This window comes from Macaca fascicularis, chromosome 1, assembly GCF_037993035.2.
Source record: "Macaca fascicularis isolate 582-1 chromosome 1, T2T-MFA8v1.1".
Taxonomy (NCBI): domain Eukaryota; kingdom Metazoa; phylum Chordata; class Mammalia; order Primates; family Cercopithecidae; genus Macaca; species Macaca fascicularis.
The window spans coordinates 5,864,013-5,889,318 of record NC_088375.1 but is presented as its reverse complement, the minus strand read 5'-3'; the positions used below and the strand labels follow the sequence as shown (position 1 = coordinate 5,889,318).

Here is a 25,306-nt window from a genome sequence, read left to right as displayed (position 1 = left end):
GCATGTAACATCCTCAATGCCTGGCACATTCCTCTCATATAAAATGTGCTCAGTATATATTAGATGAATGAAGGAATGAATTACAAGGAAAAGAAAAAAGTCCCTATGCCATTGAGAAGTTATGACTAAAATGCTGAGAGTTCAGAGGATCAGAACTGATTGTCTGCCAGAGATCGTGGAAGGCTTTGTGGAAAAGATGGCATTTTAATTGAGCTTCCAAGAATAGATGAGATTTAGAAACACAGAGTATGGGGGAAGGAACGCCACCTGTAACCAACATGAATAAGACATGGAAAGGAGATGAAGTTGCGAATTGAGTGTTGTGTAAGAGAGAATGGTATCAATAGCAAACACCAGCTATTGTTCACACCTAGGAAATTTGTATTTTTTGGTTGTTTGCTGGAAACCATTTGCCTTGCTGAGTAGTTCTACTGTGTAGAAGTACATTGATGAGAATTCCTGATAAGAAAGGAAAAATGAAGGCTGAAGTATGCCTGGCAATGTTCCAGGTACCTTCATATGTAACAACCTCTCTCTTATGCTGACAGTTGTTTCATGAATAAAGGTGGTGACAGAAATGCAGCACAGTTTTTATTTATCATTTATTTATTTTTAACTTTTAGATTCAAGGGAGTACATGTGCAGGTTTTTTACTTGGTTATATTGCATGTTGCTGAGGTTTGGTTTACAAATTATCTTGTCACTCCCTACATGAACAGAGTACCCAATAGTTAGTTTTTCAACCCCTGCCCCGCTCCCTGCCTCTCCTCTCCAGTCATGCCCAGTTTCTGTTGTTGCTATCTTTATATCCGTGAGTACCTAATGCTTAGCTCCCACTTGTAAGTGAGAACATGCAGTATTTGATTTTCTGTTCCTGCGTTAATTCACTTCACACTATGGCCTCCAGTTTCATCCATGTTCCTGCCAAAGACCTGATTCCATTTTTTATGGCCGCGTAGTATTCAGTGGTGTATATGTACCACATTTTCTTTATCCAGTCCATTCTTGGTGGGCACCTAGGTTGATTCCATGTCTTTGCTCTTGTGAATGGTGCTGCAGTGAACATGTGAGTACATTTGTGTCTTTTTGGTAAGACAATTTGTTTTCTTTTGAATATATATCCAGTAATGGGATTGCTGGTAGAATGGTAGTTCTCAGTTATTTGAGAAATTTCCAAACTGCTTTCCACTGTGGCTGAACTAATGTATATTCCACCAACAGAGCAGAAGTGTCCTTTTCTCTGTGGCTTCTCCACGGTCTGTTGTTTTTTGACTTTTGAATAACAGCCATTCTGACTGGTGTGAAATGGGATCTCATTGTGGTTTTGATTTGCATTTCTGTGATGGTTAGTGTATTAGTCTCTTCTTGCACTGCTATAAAGAAATACCTGAAACTGGGTGATTTATAAAGAAAAGAGGTTTAATTGGTTGATGGTTCTGCAGGCTGAACAGGAAGAATGGCTGGGGAGGCCTCAGGAAACTTATGGTCATGGTGGAAGGGAAGCAGGCATGTCTTCTGTGGTTGGAGCAGGAGGAAGAGAGAGCAAGGGGAGGTGCTACACACTTTTAAACAGCCACATTTTGTAAGAACTCACTATCATGAGAACAGCAAGGGGGAAACCCGCCCCTACGATTCAATCACCTCCCACCAGGCCCCCCCTCCAACAATGGGGACTACAATGTGATGTGAGATTTGGGCTGGGCAGAAGTCGAAACCATATCATTCATGAGTGATCTTGAGCACTTTTTCATATGTTTGTTGGCCATTTGTGTGTCTTCTTTTGAGAAATGTCTGTTCATGTCTTTTGTTCATTTTTTAATGGGGTTGTTTTCTGCTCTTTCAATTGTTTACTTTTTTTTTTTTTTTTTTTTGAGATGGAGTCTCGCTCTGTCGCCCAGGCTGGAGTGCAGTGGCGCGATCTCGGCTCACTGCAAACTCCACCTCCTGGGTTCACACCATTCTCCTGCCTCAGCCTCCCGAGTAGCTGGGACTATAGGCGCCCGCCACCACGCCCGGCTAATTTTTTGTATTTTCGGTAGAGACGGGGTTTCACTGTGTTAGCCAGGATGGTCTCGATCTCCTGACCTCGTGATCCACCTGCCTCGGCCTCCCAAAGTGCTGGGATGACAGGCGTGAGCCACCGCACCCGGCCAATTGTTTACTTTCTTTATGGATTCTGGATATTAGACCTTTGTGTGATACATAATTTGTGACTATTTTCTCCCGTTCTGTAGGTTGTCTGTTTACTCTGTTGATAGTTTCTTTTGCTGTGTAGAAGCTCTTCAGTGTAATTAGGTTCCACTTGTCAATTTGTGGGTTTTGTTGCAATTGCTTTTGAGAAGTTAGTCATCAGTTCTTTCCCAAGGTCCATGTAGGACTGAGTGTTGTATAAGAGAGAATGGTATCAATAGCAAACAGCAAACCTAGCAAACACCAGAATATGGTGAAGGGTAAGAGCCCAGTTTCGTTCTTCTGCATATGGCTAGCCAGCTATCCCAGCACCATTTATTGACTAGGGAATCCTTTCCCCATTGCACATTTTTGTCAAGTTTGTCGAAGATCAGATGGTTGTATGTGTGTGACTTTATTTCTAGGTCTGTATTCAATACCACACATTTCTGAGCTAGAGTCATTGAAGATGCTTTTGTCCCTAGGAAGCCCTGACATTTGTCTCAAGGTCCTGCTCTAAATAAAGATGTGTGAATAAAGAGCTGACAGTGGTCCTAGCACTGAGGTTCCAACTCTCATCAGGAAATGGCAGAAAATGGTTTTGAAGTAAAAGGATTTAGAGTTGAACCCAGCTTGACCTTTCTGTGACCTTGAACAATTCACTTAACCTCTCTAAGTTTCAGAGGAGTAAATGAAGTTAATACATCAAGAATTGATAGAATTAAGTCAGATAATGTTTAGAAAATATCTAATATAATGTCTGACTTACCATGGGCATTTAATAAATTTTAGCTTGTGGCTATTGTTTTAGAGAAAGAGAGAAGGAGCCTTATTGGATAGAATTCTTGGCCCTTCATGTTAGTAAAAGCAGACAGACTTTTATATAAAGCCCAGCTTTACCTTTTACTTATTAGTTTGAATGAACTTGAGCAAGTTACTTAGTTTTCTGGATCTCATTTTTTCAAATAAAATTAATTCGATATAATTCCTTCTCTAGGGGATTTATTTTTTATTTATTTATTAGAGACAGGGTCTCACTGTATCACATAGGCTGGAATGCAGTGGTGTGATCATAGCTCATCATATCTTCCAACTACCTGGCTCAAGCAATCCCCCTGCCTCAGCTTCCTGAGTAGCTAAGACTACAGGCATGTGCCACCGTGCCCGGCTAATTAAAAAATAATTGTAGAAATGGGGTCTCATTATGTTGCCCAGGCTGGTCTTGAATTCCTGGCAGTCCTCCTGCCTCAACCTCCAAAAGCTGTAGGATTCCAAGCATGAGCCACGCTGCCCGGCCTTTCTAAGGGGATTTAAAGAGAGAATGCATATCACACTGCCTGGCACAAGAACATAATGACTAACCAATTAATTATAACATTGTAAGTGCTAGCTAGTTAAAGTTAGTGCTAGAACAAGAACCTCTGCTTTCCTAACAGTAGGAATACTTGTGAAACTTACAGATTTTCTTTCTTTCTGTTTTTTTTTTTTTTTTTTTAATTCCTCCCTTACTTTTCTTTTTTAAAAAAATTCCATTTGTGTGGGAAACTGTAGGAGAACAGATGCCTTCTACCTAGACAGGTTTGAATCATTCCCCATCAACGGTACTTGCTGTGAGTTTGTGTGTTATCTTCATTAATGGTCCTTGGTTGCACTGAGCACTCAGCTTTGTTAGTTCATTCAGTCATTGATCATTTATTTATTGAGCACCCCCTGAGGTCCACACATTTTCTCAATTGCTTTCCTTGACAGTATCCATTGTTAAAATCCTTAATTCTTATCTCTTGCATAGGGAGTAGAGCTTCATACCATGTTCAATACACTAGGGACTGCTCTGCAGAAATTTCCATCAACCTCTCCCAACCTGGGTGTCCTTGTCTCTTCCTTGCCCCTGTCAAAGTTTAAAGGACTTACCTGATGTCAACGTCCTGGACATCCAGCAGTGTTGCAGCTGTGTCTGTGTTACTTCTGGCTCTGCAACAGATGTGGATGGAGAAGCTCCTGCCGTGTAATGTTGACTTCCAGATGGTGGGCGTGGGGAAAAAGAAGGTGTGACAACAGGAGGGGAGACCTCAGAAAGTGCGCGACAGGAGGTAGCAGACAGGTAGTGGGCAAAGTAAGGAAATGACGGGTGGCAGAGGGAGGAATCCTAAGGAACGGGAGAGATTTGTGACATGCCTTAGAAGAGAAATTGACTAGAATTTATAATTAGCAAAATAAAAGTATATTTACTTCAAAAACCATACGATGTTAAGATGTTTACCGTCAGTTATATATGTCCACATAAATAAGTAAAATATGATTTTTAGTAGCTGGTAATTGAAGTTTGTTGCTGTCATATGGTTCCAGAAAAGCTATAATTACACATTCATGATATGTGTACTCGTGAACTCAAAATTTTAAATTAAGAAATTAAATTGATATTTTTGATTTGTTATATTTAACTTCTTTTCAACCTTAGGTTTATATTGTAATGTGCTCAAGAATATTTTTTTAGTTTGTTATTAGTAAAACTAATTGTATGTGAAAATTAGATTTGTAGACAATCCTTTGATGATAGGGACATCTAAACAACCATAAGTCAAATATACAATTCTCCACTACCTTCAGAAAAGTTAATTAATATATCTGCCTAAATTATTTTCATAGGGTAAACTTTAGCTAGTTCTGTAGTTCAAAGGCAGACACCTGTCTTTCTTTGATTGATCTAAGGGTCTTAATTTACTACAACTTTGGTTCAATGTTGATTTTTATTTTTATCATAGAATTTTAGTAATTGATTTAAGTTATAAAACTGAATTCACACCCATGTCAGCATACAATGGTGAATTTCAAACATCATTATTTAAAATGTGGGACCAGTTCTTGTTTTAACAGATAAAAATTGATAGATATTCCTATATATTTTGCTGCTTCTACGTTTTAAAAACTGCCAGTACAGTAAGAAATTAAGAGCCTAGAAGAGCGACTTCCTGGAAAAGAACAAAACGTAATTGGAAACCAAAAGCTATAAAAGATAAATCTAAGATCTAGAAAGCATTTCTAATCTTGAGAAGAAAAACTGAGAACCTAATATCCATGGAGTCCATTGGAAAGCCATTTATTCTAATAATTTATTCATCAAATATTCGGTACCTCTTGAGGAACTTCTACTCTAATGAAGAAGCAGACAACTAAAAACAGTGGGATGAGTACTGTGGTCGAGGTACACAGAGGTCGTGGTGTGACGGAGGTATATATACTGAGATTGTAGGAGCACATGCCATAGTGATATTCCAAATATTAATCTCTACAGTGTGGGAAATAGTGAGAGTGGACACAGGCTACAAACAACAGGCATGACTGTCCCAGTGCACACTAGCTGAATATCAACCCTGAACATGGGAAGGGTCACCTATTTTGTGCTGGAAACTGGAGTCAAGGAAGACTTCCTAGAGGAGAGGAGATAATGGCTGAGCTGAAACCTATAGGAGAAATGAGGGAGAACTAGATAATAGGGGGTCGGTTGGGATTTTACCAACAAAGGGCACTGCACAGAGCCTTGTCTTTGTTGGTTTTGGGGGAAGGGTAGTGGGACCCACAGCAGACCAGTTGCTCTCTGTAAAGAACTTCCTCCCTAACTCTCCCCATCTGTCCTTTTATACCCTCCATGTGGAAGAAGGGTTTAAGAGTTGTCTGCTTCTGTATCTCCTCTGAATGTATCTGTGGCACGCTGTTTCATAACTTAATTGGGTGTTTGATATCTGTCACCTTAGGGTTTCAACCAACACCTTGATTTTATCACCTTGTTATACATTTTTCAAACTAAGGTTAGAGATCAAGGGGGATGAATAGGAGAGAAGTACATATTTCAGTTCACTGGGCATAGGTGAATAGAGGAAGGAGAAAAATGAACATACCCAATCCACAGAGAAATGGCTCACAGAGCCCAGTGACTATGCTGAGATGCTATTAATTCAAGAAAGTTTTGGTATTTGTTTTGTCAAATGACATTATTGTTTAGGACTTTTATTTTCCCTTACAGATGTTGATCTTGTCTCAGAATATTGCCCAACTGGAGGCCCAGGTGGAAAAGGTTACAAAGGAAAAGATTTCAGCTATTAATCAACTAGAGGAAATTCAAAGCCAGCTTGCTTCTCGGGAAATGGATGTCACAAAGGTACAGAAAGAGATTTTAGTGTAATTGTTACTTAAGGAAATATTTTCTTTGAAAAATGTTTTCCTAATGTACAAAGCTCTTACTGTTATCAGGAGGAAGTTTGGAGTAGAAAAGTTTTGTGATTTCAAGAATAATAAAAGGCCACCTAACAGTTACTCAGCAAACATTCAGTTACTGTATGCAGCCCCTTAATGGGTATTGCATGTACAAGGATGAATTAGACACACGTCACGGCCTTGAAGAGCTTAAGGGTTGAGTGGCGGAGACAGACTTACAAATAAATAAGAGTTATATTACTTCAATTATTGAATATTTGATAAATCTCATTTTTCTAAATTAATTAGCAGTGCCTTGTTTTTACCATAGATAGCATAGGGTTGGTGTTTACAATAATTGCCAAAGACATATATTTACAACTTAAAAGGTGTGCTTGACATAAAAAATCTTCCACTTCCTACTCCTTTTCAGACTTGGTCATTAAAATAAAGATTCTAATACTACATGATCTTATTGTATTGGTGCTTAAATTTATACTTGAAAATACTACATTGTCTGTGCTATGGGCGTCACTGGTTCGTGAATCAAGAACTAAAATGTTTAATGGTCTTTACTGGCAATGATTAAGATACATATTGTAAGAAATACTAGTAGTCCATCTAGATTTCAATAGTTAATTGCTTTAAAACAAAGAAACTAATAAAATCAATTTATTTTTTACCACTAAATATATAATTTGCTTAAAATACTCCTTCCATGTTGCCTTTTATTCCTCAATGTATTTTCCAAAATTTTGACATATTTGTAATGCCATTGTTGCTCTGTAATTCAGTAATTAAAATTAATTTTAACATATATTAGGAAAGGGAGCCATTTTCCCCTTTTTCTTGAGTTTCTAGAATTCTCCATTTGCTTTTTAAAATTCCTATTAGCTAATGTACAAGTGTAAGAAGCTCAAATTTTTGCGTGGAGATAGGGTGGAAGTGAAGGAATTAGTTCAGAAGGATGGGAGTGCTTAACCTAGATTTACAGGTGAAAGCTACGCTGAGACAGTTTTCAGTTGTTAATAGAGAGGCAGCTTAACCTAGATTTACAGGTGAAAGCTACGCTGAGACAGTTTTCAGTTGTTAATAGAGAGGCAGCTTTCTGTTGAAATCCGTACAGCAGAGAGAGAGTTCTCTGTCTCAAGAACTAGCTGAAAGGACATATGAGTGCATCAGAAGAGTGATTAGACTAAATCGCCTTGAAGTTGCTTCCAACGTGGAGATAATGTAGTTCTGGTTCAATTTAATGTGCTAATTTATTTGAAAAAGAATTTCAGTGTTGTGGATAAACGTAGCAAATGCTGAACTGAAAGTAGTAAAGCAGGGAACCGTAGGAGTAAAACGAAGGGATAAAATAATTTTAAATGTAACCTGATGCTTAAACAGTTTTTACCTAACAAGTTTGTATTGGTGTTGGGTTTTAAACATCATGGTTGTATAATCATTATCTTCTGACATTATCAATTCAGGGTTTTATTCCATTTTATTCATAGAAATAAATAGTAATAGTGAACAAATGGGAAAGAAAATAAAATATGGCTCCTCTCATTTTTTTTCCTGTCACTCTGAATTTGTAATTTTTATTTAGGTTTAAAATGAATAGTTTTTATAAATTTATAATTTTTGAAATGGGAAGAATAAACTCTCGTACACTGAAGGCATTTGAACTTTCAACAGAATTTTTAATAAGTTCGTTATTGTTCTAGCTTTCTGAGGGCCACTGGGGAGAAGCCTGTTGACTTTTTCTTCTGTCTTGTCACCATAGCTTTTAAACGTAGATTATTTTTAAAGTTACTTTTTAGGTTCTGTTTTGTTTATTTGGAGACAGGATCTTGTTGTATTGCGCAGGCTGAAGTGCAGTAGCTATTCACAGACACTAGCATAGTACATCGCAGTCCTGAGCTCCTGGGCTCAAGCCATCCCTCCGCCTCAGCCTCCAGAGGAACTGGGACTACAGGCATGCGCCACTATGCCCAGCTTAAATGCATATAGGTTTTATACCTTAGTCTGTTCTGATACCTCAGTAATGATGAAACTGATTTCTAAAGTTTCCAAAATCGTTATTTTTGGAGAAATACCAAATACTTGAAAAGTTTCAAGAAAGCATAACCATGAGATAATATATTAAGAGCCATATATTTGTAAATTAGAAGCCAGCTTAGCTGACTTCTACATTCACTGAACTTTCCATAGGTTCTCAGTTCTCTCAAAAGGCCCATAATCTGCTTGTTTAGATTTATCTGCTAATAACACCTTTCAAATATATTTCCGTGTCTGTAGCAGCCCTAGATTGGAAAAAATAAATAAAACAAAGTTCTTAGTGTTAAGTATAGAGGATGATACGCAACACTTTTAAGATACTATGTATGTTCATTATTGATGCTATATTACAATTATTTCCTTTTATATTGAATGTTACAGTCGTAAGTGCATAGTCTGCTTAGTTCCAGTCTATGGCTTTTGCCAGAAAATCTTCCTTAACTTGAATACCTGGCATTGTGTATGATAAGATGACATCTGCAAGCCTTGCAGTCAATAGTGGATACTACAGACCTAAATATCAATAGTATGTCTATCAGCAGACAAAAATTCCTGTATACGTTTCCTTTTAAAGAGCATAACTGATGAAATCTTTAAAAGAAAACTTTGTCATATAGAGTGAATGTTTAACTGTATCAATGTGAATGAATAATAACATAGCTTAACATTTTAACTGCTAACTTTACCTATTTAAGGGTTAGATGATAGTGCATTTTGGTTGATAATATGCAATTGAAACCGTTATATAAAATAATCTTGGGCACATTACTTAAATTCCTTAGTTATGCATTTATTTATCTATAATTTCAAGTTGTTAGAATTAATAATCCCTGGTGTTGCTTCTGAATCTTAACAGTCTACGTTGAGTATTCTAGTAGAAAATGGCATTCTTAGAAAAGTTTTGTTGTATTTTATCCATATGACCTCTAGGGGGCACCAAAGGATCTAATTGCAGGCATTGCCTGGAAGATTCCAGCAGGTAATCATCCAGTTTTTACAATCTAACAGGTGTGTGGAGAAATGCGCTATCAGCTGAATAAAGCCAACATGGAGAAGGATGAGGCAGAAAAGGAGCACAGAGAGTTCAGAGCAAAAACTAACAGGGATCTTGAAATTAAAGATCAGGTAAGAGAGGACACAGCATAATTGCAGCAATTATAGATATGAGTAACATTCTTTCTCAAGTTGATGTTGTTTTATTCCTAAGTTATTTATTTGTATTGTTTCTAACTAATGGGATGATCCAGTTTATACTGTTAGGAGAATTTCTTTTATAGTTGCCTAAAATTATCACCTTTCACATGAAATGGTGAGAATACAACAGCAGGCATACACAATTCCAATCTGACAGGTCATAAATATACATTTGGATATGTGTATCTATTACTTACAAAAGTAAAAAGAAATGTTCTAATGCACAGTTTGAACCTAAAATATACATACATAAAGTTCTTGAAAGATGCCAACTTGAATCCAATTTTAAATGAAAAAGTTTAAAATTCGTAAGATGAGATGAGTTGATATGTAAATATGTCAATCAAATTGATTGTTGGCAGAGTGAAACCAGTTTTAACTGAGATAACCATGAATACGTTTGTTCATGAAGCCTAAATACGGTGACATTAGAAATGTTAGTGGATAAAAGCTGCGTACTTTAATTTCAGTTTGAACAGATGTTTTATGTTATATCTTTATTGAGATGAAGTAGATACTCGAATTTTAGTTGACAACATGGTTAAAGTTTTTAGAGAGGCAGTTCTAATAGGCTGACTTTTGATTTTCTATTTTTGTGTTACAGTACAGGACCTTGAAGGTTTTCATTCTTTATGCTCAATGAAAGCAGGTTGTTTATTCAATGAAAATACTAAGACTGGGTTCTTAGGGTCAATAGTTTAAAATAATTGTTTTAGAATTTAGAAGGACGTTGCTCCAAATAAATTTTTTTCAAATATGTTTCTAGTTCGAGGTTTTTCATCATATTTTCCAACATATTTTCTCTTTTGAGCCAATGAAGTCTTTACAACAAATGACGCAAAGACAATTGGGAAAAGTATTGAAAACAAAAGTGATAATGAAGATTAGTACAAAAAGCTTTTCAAGCTGAAATCCTTAGTACTAAATTAAAATCTTGGCAACCAAAGTAAAATTCTGCATTTGAACCACTATATTTGGTGTTGTGGTAATGGGTTTTAAATTTTCAGAAGACTTTTAATTATTAACATGTGCAAATAATGAAACATTTTATTTCATCCAGTTGGGGGCGTGCCTGATAGTGGAATGGAAAATGCTTTCTATCAGGGACTGAAGGCCTAGGTCTACTGAGTTTATCACAGATAACTTTTCTTTCCTAATATATTGTAATTTTTTTAAAGGAATCATATTGGCATACTTTTGGTCTTTTGTATTATTTGAGAGCATTTTGACAGCATAATATTTTGGACTAACTGGAAAAATACGTCAGGAAAGAGTCTCAGTTATTTAAAATTCCATTATAATTTTCTAGAGGAAAAAAAACCCATCAGGAACAATAAGAGTATAATATCACTTGTAAAGGAATAACTTGTTTAGAAGCATTTGCAATATTAGAAGTATTTGCAGTATTAAATCTCATTTTAATTAATCCGTGATGGTATGGAGGCTAAAGTTGCCGGATTTACAAGGAGCAGTTTTCATTTGTAAACATTTTCTGATAATAGTAGTTTTCTGACAATAGTAGTTTTCATAATGACATTTAGTGGGTTGTTTTTAGATAGAGACTGCCTTTTTAGGAGAGTCACAGCTTTAGGAATAAGACCTCTGAACAGTTACAAGATGTTTGTGATGTGATGTGATGTGATGTGCTTGTTACCGTTTTTTTCCCGACAGAATGTGAGGAAATCTTATAGGTCCTCTTTTAACTATTTTGTATTGAACAGACAGTTTCAGAAAAGAAAGTAGTGGTGTCTCATTCCATGGATGATTTGGAGGAGCAAAGCAGCAATTGTTCTTTGGTCTTTCAGCCATGACCTGACCTTCTGTCTGTGAGACCAAAGAACTACTTTGCTTGGCCACCATCTGCACTCAAGAGAGAAATTTACATTTAACTTTTAAAAGCGGGGCATGTTGAGCATTTATCTGAAATGCCTACAATAATAGAAAGTAGATTAAATGTTGAAGTGTTGTGCATCTTACAATTCCGCATCACAAGCAGGCTATCTGTAGGTTTGCAAACAAGGTGTTCTTCATAATATAGTCATTTTATTCATGTTTTAGTTCATCTGACCACTTGATACATTTTTTAAGTAGATGGGAAACTGTGAGATTGGAATGTGTGAGAACAAGAGCCTTTTTGATGTATACAAAATAGGGCAAATGGTTGACCACCAAAATAATTTTCCTTGTGACCTGAGCCTTGGCTCTGGCATAATTAGAAGGAAAGGTTAGGAGAGTAACAATGGCAGCCTCTTCCACCCACTTTCTTCTTTTCTTCGTTATATTGTGTCAGGAACCGATGGGCGGATTATCCTTCCTATCAACTCCTTTGTATCTCTTCAGCTTAGATAATTCCTGTCAGCCTCAGAGGATGCTTCTTGCACCAGAAAAAAAAAGGCATTTGGTATGAAGGAGAATGTGAAATATGCACTGTGATTTTTATTAGAAAATTTTTTAGGCAATGGTTATACACACACTCGATCAGGGGAATTTAAAAGCATATATGAGGGTACAGGGAATATTGTAATGGGTCCTCACATTTCCATCACCTACACTCATCATTTTTCCAATCCTCTTCCACAATCCTATTCCATCTATCTTACTTTTTTTCTCTCCACTTCTGTCCTCATCGTCACCTTCATCTTCTTTGTCGTGTTTTTTCTGTTCCACCTTCTCGTCTTCATCCTCTTCCTCTTTGTTTTTGTCTTCTTCCTCTACCTCTTTTTCTTCTTTTGCAGAAGTATTTTAAATGGATCTCAGACCTTATGTTATTGTACTCATAAATACCCATGTGGATCTATGAAGGATATTTTTACATACTATGTCATTATCATACCTACCAATGTTAACAATACTTCTTTAATATCAAATAACACCCAGCCTATATTCACATTTCTTTGTCTCAAAAATGTTTCTTTTACAGTTGGTTTATTCAAATTAGGAAAACAAGTATGTTTTTGTGTGTTAGAATGATCTGGTGTTACCCTTTTTAATAGGAAATAAACAGAACTCTTAGTAAAATTTCATCTTTCTTTGTTGTTGTCTGTTACATTTTGTACATAATATTTTGTGCTTTATTTTTATAAAATGGCTCATTATCGTTCTAAAGAGGCATAAATTAATCCTACAGCAAACTATTTGAAGGAAATGGCTACCACGCGGCATTCCTGATAATCACATCCCAAAAGGAGCTTCCTAGCATCTGAAACCCCAAATTCCTCATTAATTTCAGTGCCTTGTATTTAAGATTTGGAAATGTTGCAGGAAGCGCTAACGTTGCCCAGATGAGCTGACCTGAAATCAGTGATGCATACATAGAGTTTTTTGTCAACTTCCCTTTTGGTAAATGAATCTCAGAAAATGATTCTTTATAGCCCCTAACCTTTGATTAGGACCCAGTGCAAAGTGAAAATACAGGACCCTTTTGTTCAGAAAGCAGGAAAGAAGTGATAGTAAAAAGAACTAAAATATAAAATATTTTCCTTTCTTCTTCAGTCTGTCTGTTCTTGCCCCTCCTCCCTCACCAACCCAGGCTGGACATGCCTCTTTTTATTTGCTATTTGATGTTAGGCTTCTTCAGCATAGGGATGATAGTTATGGGGGAGTGCAGACCCCACAGGTGCCCATGACGGGCTGTGCACATGTGGCCTGTCAGCTTCTGGGTTCTTCTTTTCTCTAGCCACAGGATCTATACTATGTCCCAGCATAGAGCAGGGGCTCATTCTCCCCCGCCCTGCCCCCGCAAGGAAGTCAGACAGGCGACCCCTGAGAGACTGCAGTCTCCATACTGCAACACATTTGCTGTCTGCATCAGGGATGGATAAGAGGCTCTGCACAGAATCCACTGAGTGTGCTGTGGTACTGCCAGCTTGGGGCAGGAATTCTTACCTCCCTGTCCGGCTCTAAGATGCCAGGGATGGGCACACTTGACTCAGTCCTCTCTAAACACACATTCAGGATTCTGCCAGGGGCAAAAGACACAGCAGAACACACACCTCCCCCAGTGACATGCCCTGGTCCCACCCTGGGTGGAGGACCCCACCCCAGCAGCAGGGCAGGGCGGGATAAAGGAAGCTAGAGAGGAGTATATTTCTGAGAGCTGCCTAGGGCTGCACTGAGGCAGTGGAAAGATGAGACCAGATATAGGAGTTCAGTCTCCATTGTTCCATCAGAGTACACCTACAAAACACAATTCTAGGGGGGCAGTGGCTCACACCTGTAATCCCAGCGCTTTGGGAGGCCGAGGTGGGCAGATCACCCGAGGTCGGGAGTTTGAGACCGGCCTGACCAACATGGAGAAACCCTGTCTCTACTAAAAATACAAAAAAAACCCAAAACAAACAAACAAAAAAAACTAGCTGGGCATGATGGTGCATGCCTGTAATCCCAGCTACTCAGGAGGGTGAGGCAGGAGAATCGCTTGAACCTGGAGGCAGAGGTTGCGGTGAGCCGAGATCGTGCCATTGCACTCCAGCCTGGGCAACAAGAGTCAAACTCTGTTTCGGAAAACAAAAACAAAAAAAAACACAATTCTAAGATAAAATTGCTGATAATTTCAAGACATTGACCACAGAGTGTTAAACTAAGCGCCCTTTGAAACAGCACGTGTGACTGCACTGGTCACGTGCCCAAGAAACTGCCATGACCAGGGGGTTGGGCAAATGGAGATTTTGCATACTATTATATGTGTATATACTCCACTTACATATACAGGCACATATGCATATTCAATATGCTAATGTGCCCAGTATTCATAAAAAAGTGTTAGCCAACTACAGCTCATAGGTCAAATCTGGCCTACTATCTATGTTACAAATAAAGTTTTATTGGAACTCGGCCATATCTACTCATTTGTATATTGCCTATTGCTACTTCCTGCAATAACAGCAGACTTGAGGAGTTGTGGTAGAGACCATATAGCCCACAAAGCCTGAAATATTTACTGTCTGACCCTTTACAGAAAAAGTTGCCAATCCCTACCTTGAGTATAGAAATACAACTGTATTTTTTAAGTTTCCTCTGAGTTACTAGGATGCTGAGCTTTGAGTTTGAAGACCCATGTGTCTTAAATAATAACAATGGTTTTAGAGTATTTTGCAGTACAACAAATGTGCCACATCTTTGGTCTCTTAAAAATCTAATGGCATTACCAAGTGAGTGTATCACTGATAATCATGGCATTCTCTTATTAGTGTCATATGACTTACTAGGAGCTTGGATGGGAGTGTAAATACAGTATTATTTTATATTTGATATTTACAATTTTGTTTTTAGGTTGGTTCTTATTTTTCTGAGATAAGGCTGATATAGAAAGCTTTTTTTTTTTTTTTTTTTACTGGTATTGTATAAATTATAATTTTGGAGTTGTGGCTACTATTTAGTAGAAAACATCAAGTTTGAAATGACTTTAATGGAGCAATCAAAGCAAATATTTAGGGTGGGGTATCTCTACAAAACAAATAGATCCAAAAATTTTGGCCGGAAAAATGAGGGCAAAAAAGGATTTGAGGGTTGCTCATATCTACAGCAGTGATTCAGCACTTGGACACTGACATGAAGGATGGAGTATAGCGACACAGAAATTATCACCTAAATTCAGTTGAATTAACTAGACTGTTGGAAGAAGTGCATCTATATTGTATGGCTTTGTGTAAGGAGAAGAAGGCCTGCCTCCAAGCACCTAAAAGTCAGTCCTTTTTTCTTTCTTTCTTTTTTTTTTTTTTTTTTTGAGACGGAGTCTCATACTGTCGCCCAGGCTGGAGTGCAGTGGTGAGATCTTGGCTCACTGCAACCTCTGCCTCCCAGGTTCTAGCAATTCTCCTGTCTCAGCCTCCCGAGTAGCTGGGACTGTGGGACCACGCCACCATGCCCGGCTATTTTGTTGTTGTTGTTGTTGTTGTTTTTTAGTAGGGACAGGGTTTTACCATGTTGCCCAGGCTGGTCTTGAACTCTTGAGCTCAGGCAATCCACCTGCCTCGGCTTCCCAAAGTGCTGGGATTACAGACGTGAGCCACCACTCCCGGCCTAAGTCAGTCCTTTTTAAAGTTAGAGAAATATAAAAGCAATAAAGAAAAGTTGAAGAATTGTACCTTTTGCTTAGAGAAGACTTCAGCATTGCTTTACGTCTTCAAGGATTTGACAGATTATTTCAAGGAAAAAGTTAAACACCTGATTTGAGTCTTCAATATGGACAGAACAAGAACAAAGGGATTTAACTACAGCAACTACAAATCACAATAGCCTGAGACAAGAATTTTCTGACAGTAAGAAGATTGAAATTGCTGCAACAGGCCATGGAACCTTTTCCCTGGAATTTTTAGTTTTAAATAGTAGCAGCAATATGATTTACCCAAAGACCCAGCTTATGGACCTCTGAGGTCCAGTCTTCTATTTGATTCTGGAAGCGTCCTAGAAAGACATTGTTGTGTCTTTTAAAAGTGGATAACAGCAGTGTTAGTCTTTTCTACTTGAAACCTAGCACTTACAGATTAAAGTAAAATCCTCTTCCGTTCTATTCTCTGCTTTGTGTCTGTAAAGCTATGTACTCTTTTTCAGAAGGTTTTTGGGGAATATGCTAAGATAATGGATGACTTCTCAAGAGCCAGACTTCAGAAACTTATCCAAGTACCACCTGCAGTCTCACTTCTCCCTCTACAAAATGACTGGGAGAAGGGCCATTTGGGCCTGCCTTTGGTACATGTAATCACTCGGTCCTGGTGATGACAGAGTTGCTCTCCAGTATTCTTCACACCCTCTTTCAGTCTGTAGGCTTAGCACATTCTTGTCCCTGCTCCTCACGAAGACAACAGCAGTTCCAGAGGGCTTGGCTTACCCAGACCAGTATGCTAGACACTGTGGGGGTAATAACTAGGAGACCCAGATCCTACCCGTAGGGAGTTTATATTCTAGTTGAGGAGTCAGAGTACACATTCGAACATGCCTTAAGAATACTTGCAAAGCAGCATATCGACAAGTGCAAATTAATGTAGTGTGAACTTCATGCTGGCTACAGCCCATGAGAGGGAGAATCTGGTTCCATGTGTGTGATGCAATAAAGCTTTTTTATAGCATCTTCTCCTAAGTATGCCCTAAAGCATTGTTCAGCATACTTAGATAAATTTGTGTTCTTATCACAGCCTAACCAAGAATTCTGAGAAAATTCTTCAGCCTCACATATGTCTAATAAATCAGCCTCTTTTGTTCTTGTCCTGGATGATGCTTGAATGGGAGAAGTAGGATTTATTGGATTATGCAAATAATTTAAAATATGTTCATTTAATAAAAGTCTAAGTTATTGATTGAACTTATTTTTCTAAAACACTGTGCTGAATTACTTTCTTCATTTAAAATCATCACGTTTTGGTAAAATCACAAAATTAGCAGTAAAAAATATAATTCAATTTTTCTGTCTAAAGGAGCAGTTCCAAATCAATCCAGCGAATAATACCGAGTTGGAGATCATTGGGGCATTTAATATTTAGTCACTTTGTTAATGATTTAGGCAGTTGTTAGTTCTGAGGCTGTGTAAGTATACCTCATTCATACACTGTGTTTTCAATTAACATGCTCAAAAAAGAGTCTATTAATTTCTACTTGTCATTTGATTTTCCAACAAAGATGATAATGCTATTCAACGTAATAATTTTTTTAAAAAAATCAAATGTATAAGCAGAGACATTACATCTGAAAATAGCAATTTAGGTATATTTAGAAGATAAGAGTACAAATAGCAAACAAAACCAGCTTTCTTAGAAGTAATATGCCTTATAGGAGAAACATTAAGAAATAAATGTTTGCCTTTGGATGGGAGTAGAAAACTGTACACTGGACTCTAAGAATATTCCTGTGTGCCCTGAAGAAATATAATGTTTGCTCTATTTTCAGTTTCAGCGGATGACATGTATTTTGGTTCTTTGAACATTTTTTTTCATGCTTGTTTTGACTGTAAAAGTTGACTCACCAGCCAACTGCCAACTTTGCAAAGTGCCTTCTCAGGTACCAACTCTGCAGTCTGGTAGCTACCAGGTAGTGGCAGTTCTTTGAATGCATCCATGCAGGCCAACAAGCTGAGAGACATTAAAGATAAGACAACTACATATGCTTTCTTTTTTCTTATAGTCCAGAAATATTAGTACCAATATCTAATATGAATATTACTAATTACTACATATGTATACATTTAAAAACATTTATTATATAAACATAACCACATTAACAGAAGCCAGTAATTCCATCACCCAACAGTGCAAATTGTTTTTATTTTTCTGTTTTACCTTCCACTTTGTGTACATATGCATCTATAATATTTGCAAATATAAATAGATTCTAGTTTTGGTTTTTGCATTTTTCATTTAACATTATCTTAACCATTTTTTCTGTGTTGCTCCTTATTCTTCATAGTGATCACTTTACTGTGGCCATTTACATGTACTTTTAAGGGAAAATGATAGTAAGTTAGACTTTGAGAACAGCCACTATGACAGATTTAGAGCCCTTTTGCCCTAAACTTCGTATGTTGCTTTAATTCAATAACCATATATTATGTGCACTCTACTTGGCTATAATCAATTTCTGTCAGAAAGGAGTATGTAAGCCAGGTATGCCAATGAATATACGTCAAAGAGAACATAGTAACTATCAGCAAAATGCAGAGGGCATGGGAATTTGGGAGGGAAAGAGAACATCCTTGCAGGATGGTTAGAATGTTGCCCAGGGCCAGACATGGTGGCTCATGCCTGTAATCCCAGCACTTTAGGAGGTCAAGGCGAGCAGATCACTTGAGGTCAGGAGTTCATGACCAGCCTGGCCAATGTGGTGAAACCCCGCATCTACTAAAAATACAGGAATTAGCCGGGCATGGTGGTGTGTGTCTGTAATCCTAGCTACTCGAGAGACTGAGGAAGGAGAATTGCTTGAACCCAGGAAGCGGAGATTGCAGTGAGCTGAGATTGCACCACTGCCCTCCAGCCTGGGCAACAGAGCAAGACTCCATCTCGAAAAAAAAAAAAAAAAAAAAAAAAGAATGTTGCCCAGCATGGATAAAAGAAGAAATTCATTTGGTTAGAAGTTTCAACATGGCAGCTTGAGCAAAGGAATGGGGGTGAGAAAGGAGGGTGCATTCAAAAACATATGTGTCTTTTGATTCCATAGCATTTTTGTATAACTGACCTCCATATTTCAAGTGCCACTTCTCTGCTGTAATAGATTGCCCATAGAAAAAAGGTTTCAGTAATACTCAGAATCCCAATATAATTGTCTACTTATAATATACCGCATGCCCTGCAGTCAGGTATAGAAGTCATGTTATCATTTGGGAATGGATGCATATGTATTTCATTTGGTTTGTAGTAGTTTTTACATAATGGAAAAATCTTAAGATTTTTCAAATTTCAGATAACATAAATAAAATGGCATTTTATTTACAGTGTTACAGTCATATAGGATTGTTTTTGTAGAAATAAAGAATTGACAATTATCTTGATTTGTGGAAGATTAGCACATGACTGTTGATGAAAGGTGAAACACAGATCATACAGGGCACTACTTTGCCTAAGGACTGTGAGTGCAAAGACTTGACTTTCTGATTTGGCTTTTCCAGCTAACTTCCTGAGCAAGCCTCTTGGAGCCTCAGTTTATTTCCCAGTGAAGTGAGAAGCTTTGGACAAGTGGTAGCAAAGGTTTTTCTCTAACTCTAAATTCTTACGTTTCTAGAAACACAGGAAATATTTCTTTGCTCCTCTTGTGAATTCAGTATTCATAAAATCAATAGAAATTGCATGGAGCCTCAAGTTTTCTTCTGTATTTTCCAGTTATTCACTCTCATTTTATAAACATGACACTTTTGTTAAGATTATAAAAATGAATTTTGACTGTCATCTGTAGTTTTAAATATTTTCGTTATGATTGGTAATAGAACAATAAATGTCCAGCTTTGTAAAGAGTTAAGTTTACTTACAAGACAGACATCATCTAATTTGCAACAAGGATTAAAACCCCACTCTAAATTAAAATTTCAGTGCTATTGGAAGGATTTGAGGCACCAGCAAAGTGTCAAAGGTAGTATTGTGGGGGAGTAGCCAGCTTTTACAAGACCTGTGAAAGTAAATCTCTTCGGCCAGCGTTTCTCAGGTATGTGAACTTATGATGATCAGGAATACATTGGTGGATTCCCGCTGGAGAAAGCATTAATAGTTAATGCTTTCACTTTCTGTTTTCACTTGGTGTCCTCATAAACGCAAGCATGCAATGAAAAGCTGTGGCAGTTCTGGACACAGATGACCTAGAATATGATCATCTTAAGATTTTGCTGTGGGGGTTCTTTTTAAAATAAATCATCAAAATGAAACCAGAAACAATTTTGCAATTGTCTTAGAAGTTTTACAGATCCCCGGCATGTTTTCCTGACCCTCACTGGAGTTCAGTGTGAGACAGAACACCCTACACAGAGATTCCTGATCGAACTCTAGGCTGCTCATGAGTGTTAATGAATTGCAAGGTGTTTAGAGCTTTCATATTACTCTTCTTAACAGATGGTCAAGTTAATTTAACTGTTTTTGGTGTTAACATCTGTACTTCAGTGGATTTGTTACACTTACATTTAGGAAAAAGACAAGAACGCCGCAGGGTCTTTATTTCTGGTCTGCCTTCTGCCATCCCTGAAAATTTCTGGAGTTCCCTATAGGAATGGAAAATTCTTCTTTGTATAAAATCTCTCTACTTATAACTGAAGTCCTGATACCTTCTCTCTCTCTCTCTCTCTCTCTCTCTCTCTCTTTCTCTCTCACACCCTCTTTCCCTGGCAATAAATTATACAAGTAGTAGTATTAGCCTTTCTTCATGAGTCAAGCTGTCAATGAAAGTTCCCATTAAAGTGCAAGGGGATGCTCATATCTTTATAGAAAGTGTGGCTGCCAAGGAAACAAGGGAGGTAAAAATAAACTTTTAAGGAGATCTTAAGATGGAAGAGAAAGAATTGTTCTACTCGAAAGATCATTGCAAATGCTACCTTTTCTGTTGGACTCTTCTCTCTTTCTTTCTTTATTATTGTTATTTTTGGATTTGGGGCTTCACCCTGCTGTCTAGGCTGGAGTGTGGTGGCTCGATCTCGGCTCATTGCAGGCTTCCCCTCCTGGGTTCCAGTGATCCTCCTGCCTCCACCTCCCGAGTAGCTGGGACCACAGGTGCATGCCACCATACCCGGCTAATTCTTTTTGTATTTTTTGTAGAGACCAGGTCTTGCCATGTTTCCCAGGCTGGTTTTGAACTCCTGAGCTCAAGCCATCCCTCCATCTCTGCCTGCCGAAGTGCTGGGATTACAAGCCTGGGCCACTGCACCTGGTGTGGACTCTTCTTTAGCTTGCTTAGAATATTCTGCAAAGAAATCTGAATTCACTCATATGGAGAGGTGATTGTCATATCCTAGTTTGCATTAGAAACTTAAGGTGTCATTTTCAACTAAATTTATCATAGAACTGTAGGAGGATCAGTGTTTCTTCTCTAATTTACTGAAGGTCCACTATGTGTATAGCAACTTAAGCTATGCAAGGTTTTATATAATAAGCACCAGACATGTTTCATTTTAAAGGCGGCATCAACACAGACTAACAAATGGATCAAATATCTGTATCTATTTTAAATCCATATGTAGATATATATCTTTCTATATATCCTATTAATCTATAACCTTAATGTGACTTACTGATGATTTTTCTTGAGCAGAACATGAAGTTTGAAGTATCTCAGTGCTGAATTTGACATACCATAGACTTATTTCAATGGCTAGGAGAGCAAGAAAGATGCTAGGATTATCCTTAGTTATAAAAACAAGAAGAGAAAAGAAAAGTAGCTGGTTGTAGGGGGGAGTGGGGACGTGGGAAGAGAAAATGGGAGAGATTTTAGAGGAAGACATTCTAAAGGCATTTATACTAAGAAGAATTGGACTTTTTTTTTCCCCCTGTTTACACTGCTTCACCTTAAACAATAACTCAGAAGAGGCAAACATGACCGCATATCCATCAATATAATAATACATCAGGATTTTCAGAAGGGAACCACGATAATGGATTTTAAAAAACTATTACTGGTATGAAAATCCTTTTTCCCTACAACCACTGCTGATTGTCGAGAATAACTTCATGAGAGACATGGTGGCTTATTCCCGTCATCTGAGCACTTCAGGAGGCTCAAAGCAGGAGGATCGTTGAGCTCAGGAGTTTGAGACAGCCTAGCCAACATGGTGTGACCCTGTCTCTACAAAAAAAAAAATCCAAAAATTACCCAGGTGTGGTGTCATGTGCCTGTAGTTCCAGCTACATGGGAGGCTGAGGTGGGAGGATCACTCACACCCAGAAGGTCAAGGCTGCAATAAATTGTGTTCACGCCACCGCACTCCAGCCTGGGTGACAGAGCGAGACCCTGTCTGAAAAGTAATAATATATAATAATAACTTTATGTACCTTGGCATTTTTCAGAAGATGCTTCTTATCCACATAGCAATGGAATTTATGAAAGTAACTTTTGGCGGTGGCTCACACTTGTAATCCCAACACTTTGGGAGGCCGAGGTGGGTGGATCATGAGGTCAGGAGATTGAGACCATCCTGACGAATACGGTGAAACACCATCTCTGCTAAAAATACACAAAATTAGCCAGGCGTGGTGGCACGCGCCTGTAGTCCCAGCTACCCGGGAGGCTGAGGCAGGAGAATCACTTGAACCTGGAAGACAGAGCTTGCAGTGAGCTGAGGTCATGCCACTGTACTCCAGCCTGGGCAATGGAGCGAGACTCCATCTCAAAAAAACAAGAAAATAAAAATAAAAGGAAGTAACTTTTGTCTTTAGTCTTTCCTATTTCAATGGCCTGGAAGGAAGGGCCTCACATAATAAAGAGCAATGGCTTGGTGGGCACCAAGGGTCAAAAAGACTTTAATAACTTAGTCCACCCCTCCATTCTGTAGATGATTAGACTGTGAGTCAGCTGGGAGTAATTACCTTATTTCCATGCAGCCATTTATTTAACTAATAGTTAGTGATAACCTATTATGTGTTACAAACACATAGGCACGGGGATTGCAATGAAAAATATAAATCTATTTACTGCTCTTAACAACTCTTATAGTCTGGTGAGGAAGGTAAATGTGCTGGGGGTTCAGCGAAGGGTGTGGCCTACTGTGGTGGGAGAGGGTCCAGAAAGATTTTACACATTTACAGCCAATTGATTTTCAGCAAGGGTAATAAAACTCAATAGAGAGCAAACAGACTTTTCAGTAAATGGTGCTGGGAAAACCTAATACCCACATGTAAAAGAAAGAACTTGGGTTCCTACCTCATAGTGTAGACAAAAATTAACTCAAAATGGATGAAAGACTAAATGTAACAGCTAAACTTATCAAACTCTTAGCAGAAAACATAGGCATACATCTTACTGACTTTGGATTAGGTAATGATTTCGTAGGTATGACACCAAAAGCACAAAGAACAATAGAAAAAAATCGATAAATTGAATGTCACCAAAATTAAAACTTTTGACCTTTAAAGAACATTATCAAGAAAAAAGACAACCCACAGAAAGGGAGAAAATTTTTGGTAACTCCTGTATCTGATAAGGAACTTGTATCTAGGATATGTAAGGTACACTTACAATTAATAATAAAAAGACACCCCAATTTTTAAATGGGCAAAAGACCCTAATAGGGCTTTTTAAAAGTAGATATGTTAATAATAACTGCATTATTAACAAATGATTAATAAACATGTGAAAAGACGCTCAACATCCCTAGCTATCAGGGAAATGCAAACCAAAACCAAGATGAGAAAGCATTTTACATCTACTTTGGATAAGTATAATAAAAAAGACAGATAATAACAAGCATTGGTGAGGATGTAGAGGAACTGGAACTCCCCCATACGTTGCTGGTAGAATTTAAAGTCATACAGGCTGAAAAACATTCTGGCAGTTTCTCAAAATGTTCAACATAGAGATACCATGTGATCTAGCAATTCCAGTCCTAGGTCTATACTCAACAGAAATCAAAACATGCTACTCAAAAACTTCTACACGGATGTTCATAGCAGCATTATTCATAGTAGCCCCAAACTGACAACACCCCAAATGTCTATCAACTGATGAATGGGTAAATAAAATGTGGGGTGTGTGTATATACATACTTATTACATGGCAGTAAAAAAGAATGAAGTAATGATACATTCTACAGCATGATAGACTCACAATTGAAAACATCATGTCAGGTGAAAGAAGCCAGTCACAAAAGACAACATATTGTATGACTCAATTTATATGAAATGTTTAGAATGGGAGAATCTATAGAGACAGAAAGATTAGTGATTGTCCAAGTCTGAAATTGGGGACAAACGGGAGGGACTCCTGAGGGCCATGGAGTTTCTTTTGGGGTAATAAAATGTTCTAAAATCGATTGTGGTAATAGTTGCACAACTCCATGAATGTACTAAAAACCATTCAATTGTATACTTTAGGTGGGTGAATTCTATGGTGTGTGGATGATGTTAATAAAGCTGTTATTTTAGAAAAAAATATATATCATCCGAGTCATATTTTAGCCCAGTCTGGAGGGAGCACGAGAGTGGGAAGTGAAGGCCATTCCAGCAAATGGGACAGAGTCACAAAGGCATTGTTCTGTGTGTACCTGGAGGGCACGAGGGGTGCAACAGATGAGGAGGGAAAGACAGAGCCCCACAAAACTGAAATGATGTGCCAGAAGTGGCTGTAAGGTCCTTAAAGTCCGGGTCTTAGCTTACCTTTCATCGTGTGTCCGGTACTCAGCATAGAGGAGACCTACTGCAGATATTTATCTGTTGATTGAGTGAATGCATAGTGAGCTAAGAACAAACCTTAAGTACTTAGTGATAGTACCTAAATGAGATGACTGGGCTTCTCACTCCTAGGTCAGTCTTTGTTGTGCTATGTCTGATGGAAAATTTTAGAATCAAGATGAGAATAACTCCTTTTATAATGATATTCATGTATTAGCAGTTATATGTGTTGAAAATGCTTGATCAGTCTTTTTTATATTTAGTTGTTCTAGTACGTATGTAATGGTATCTCATTGTGGTTTTAATTTTTATTTCCCTAGTGATGAATGGTACTGAGCATTTTTTTCAGATGCTTTTCTTCTGTCCGTATATCTTCTTCACATATATCTACTGCTACCGTCTAGTTCAAGGTACTGTCATCTTCAGCTGTGTTATTGCAACAGTCTCTCTTTTTTTTTTTTTTTTTGAGATGGTGTTTCGCTCTGTCGCCCAGGCTGGAGTGCAGTGGCGTGATCTCGGCGCACTGCAAACTCCGCCTCCCGGGTTCACACCATTCTCCTGCCTTGGCCTCCCAAGTATCTGCGACTACAGGCACCTGCCACTACACCTGGCTAATTTTTTTTAAATTGTATTTTTAGTAGAGATGAGGTTTCACTGTGTTAGCCAGGATGATCTCGATCTCCTGACCTCATGACCTGCCCACTTTGGCCTCCCAAAGTGCTGGGATTACAGGCATGAGCCACCACGCCTGGCCAGCAACAGTCTCTTAACTAGGGTTCCCTGCTTCTCCCTATCTAGCCCCTTCACAGCATAAGGGCCAGAGAAATTCTGTTAAACCTATGTCAGCCGGCCAAGGTGACTCACTCCTGTAATCCCAGCACTTTGGGAGGCTGAGGCAGTTGGATCAGGAGGTCAGGAGT

At 38.1% G+C, this 25,306-nt stretch overlaps 1 protein-coding gene across 40 annotated transcripts in view; it reads left to right on the top strand.

Moving 5' to 3' along the window:
• The window catches only part of SDCCAG8 (SHH signaling and ciliogenesis regulator SDCCAG8), a 250,336-nt gene that overhangs the window by 78,611 nt on the left and 146,419 nt on the right, over positions 1 to 25,306 (top strand). For 33 of the 40 annotated variants that reach the window (XR_012433004.1, XR_012433027.1, XR_012432919.1 and 30 more), the window contains 2 exons: positions 6,191 to 6,325; positions 9,415 to 9,531. Coding sequence is in view for 24 of the 40 variants with exons in the window: in XM_074036211.1 (XP_073892312.1) it covers positions 6,191 to 6,325; positions 9,415 to 9,531 (252 nt within the window). In the remaining 16 variants the exon portion in view is untranslated. Of the gene's footprint in view, positions 1 to 4,066; positions 4,271 to 6,190; positions 6,326 to 9,336; positions 9,532 to 25,306 lie in introns of those variants that run through there. The other 7 variants (XR_012433149.1, XR_012433040.1, XM_074036480.1 and 4 more) reach the window with 3 other exon arrangements.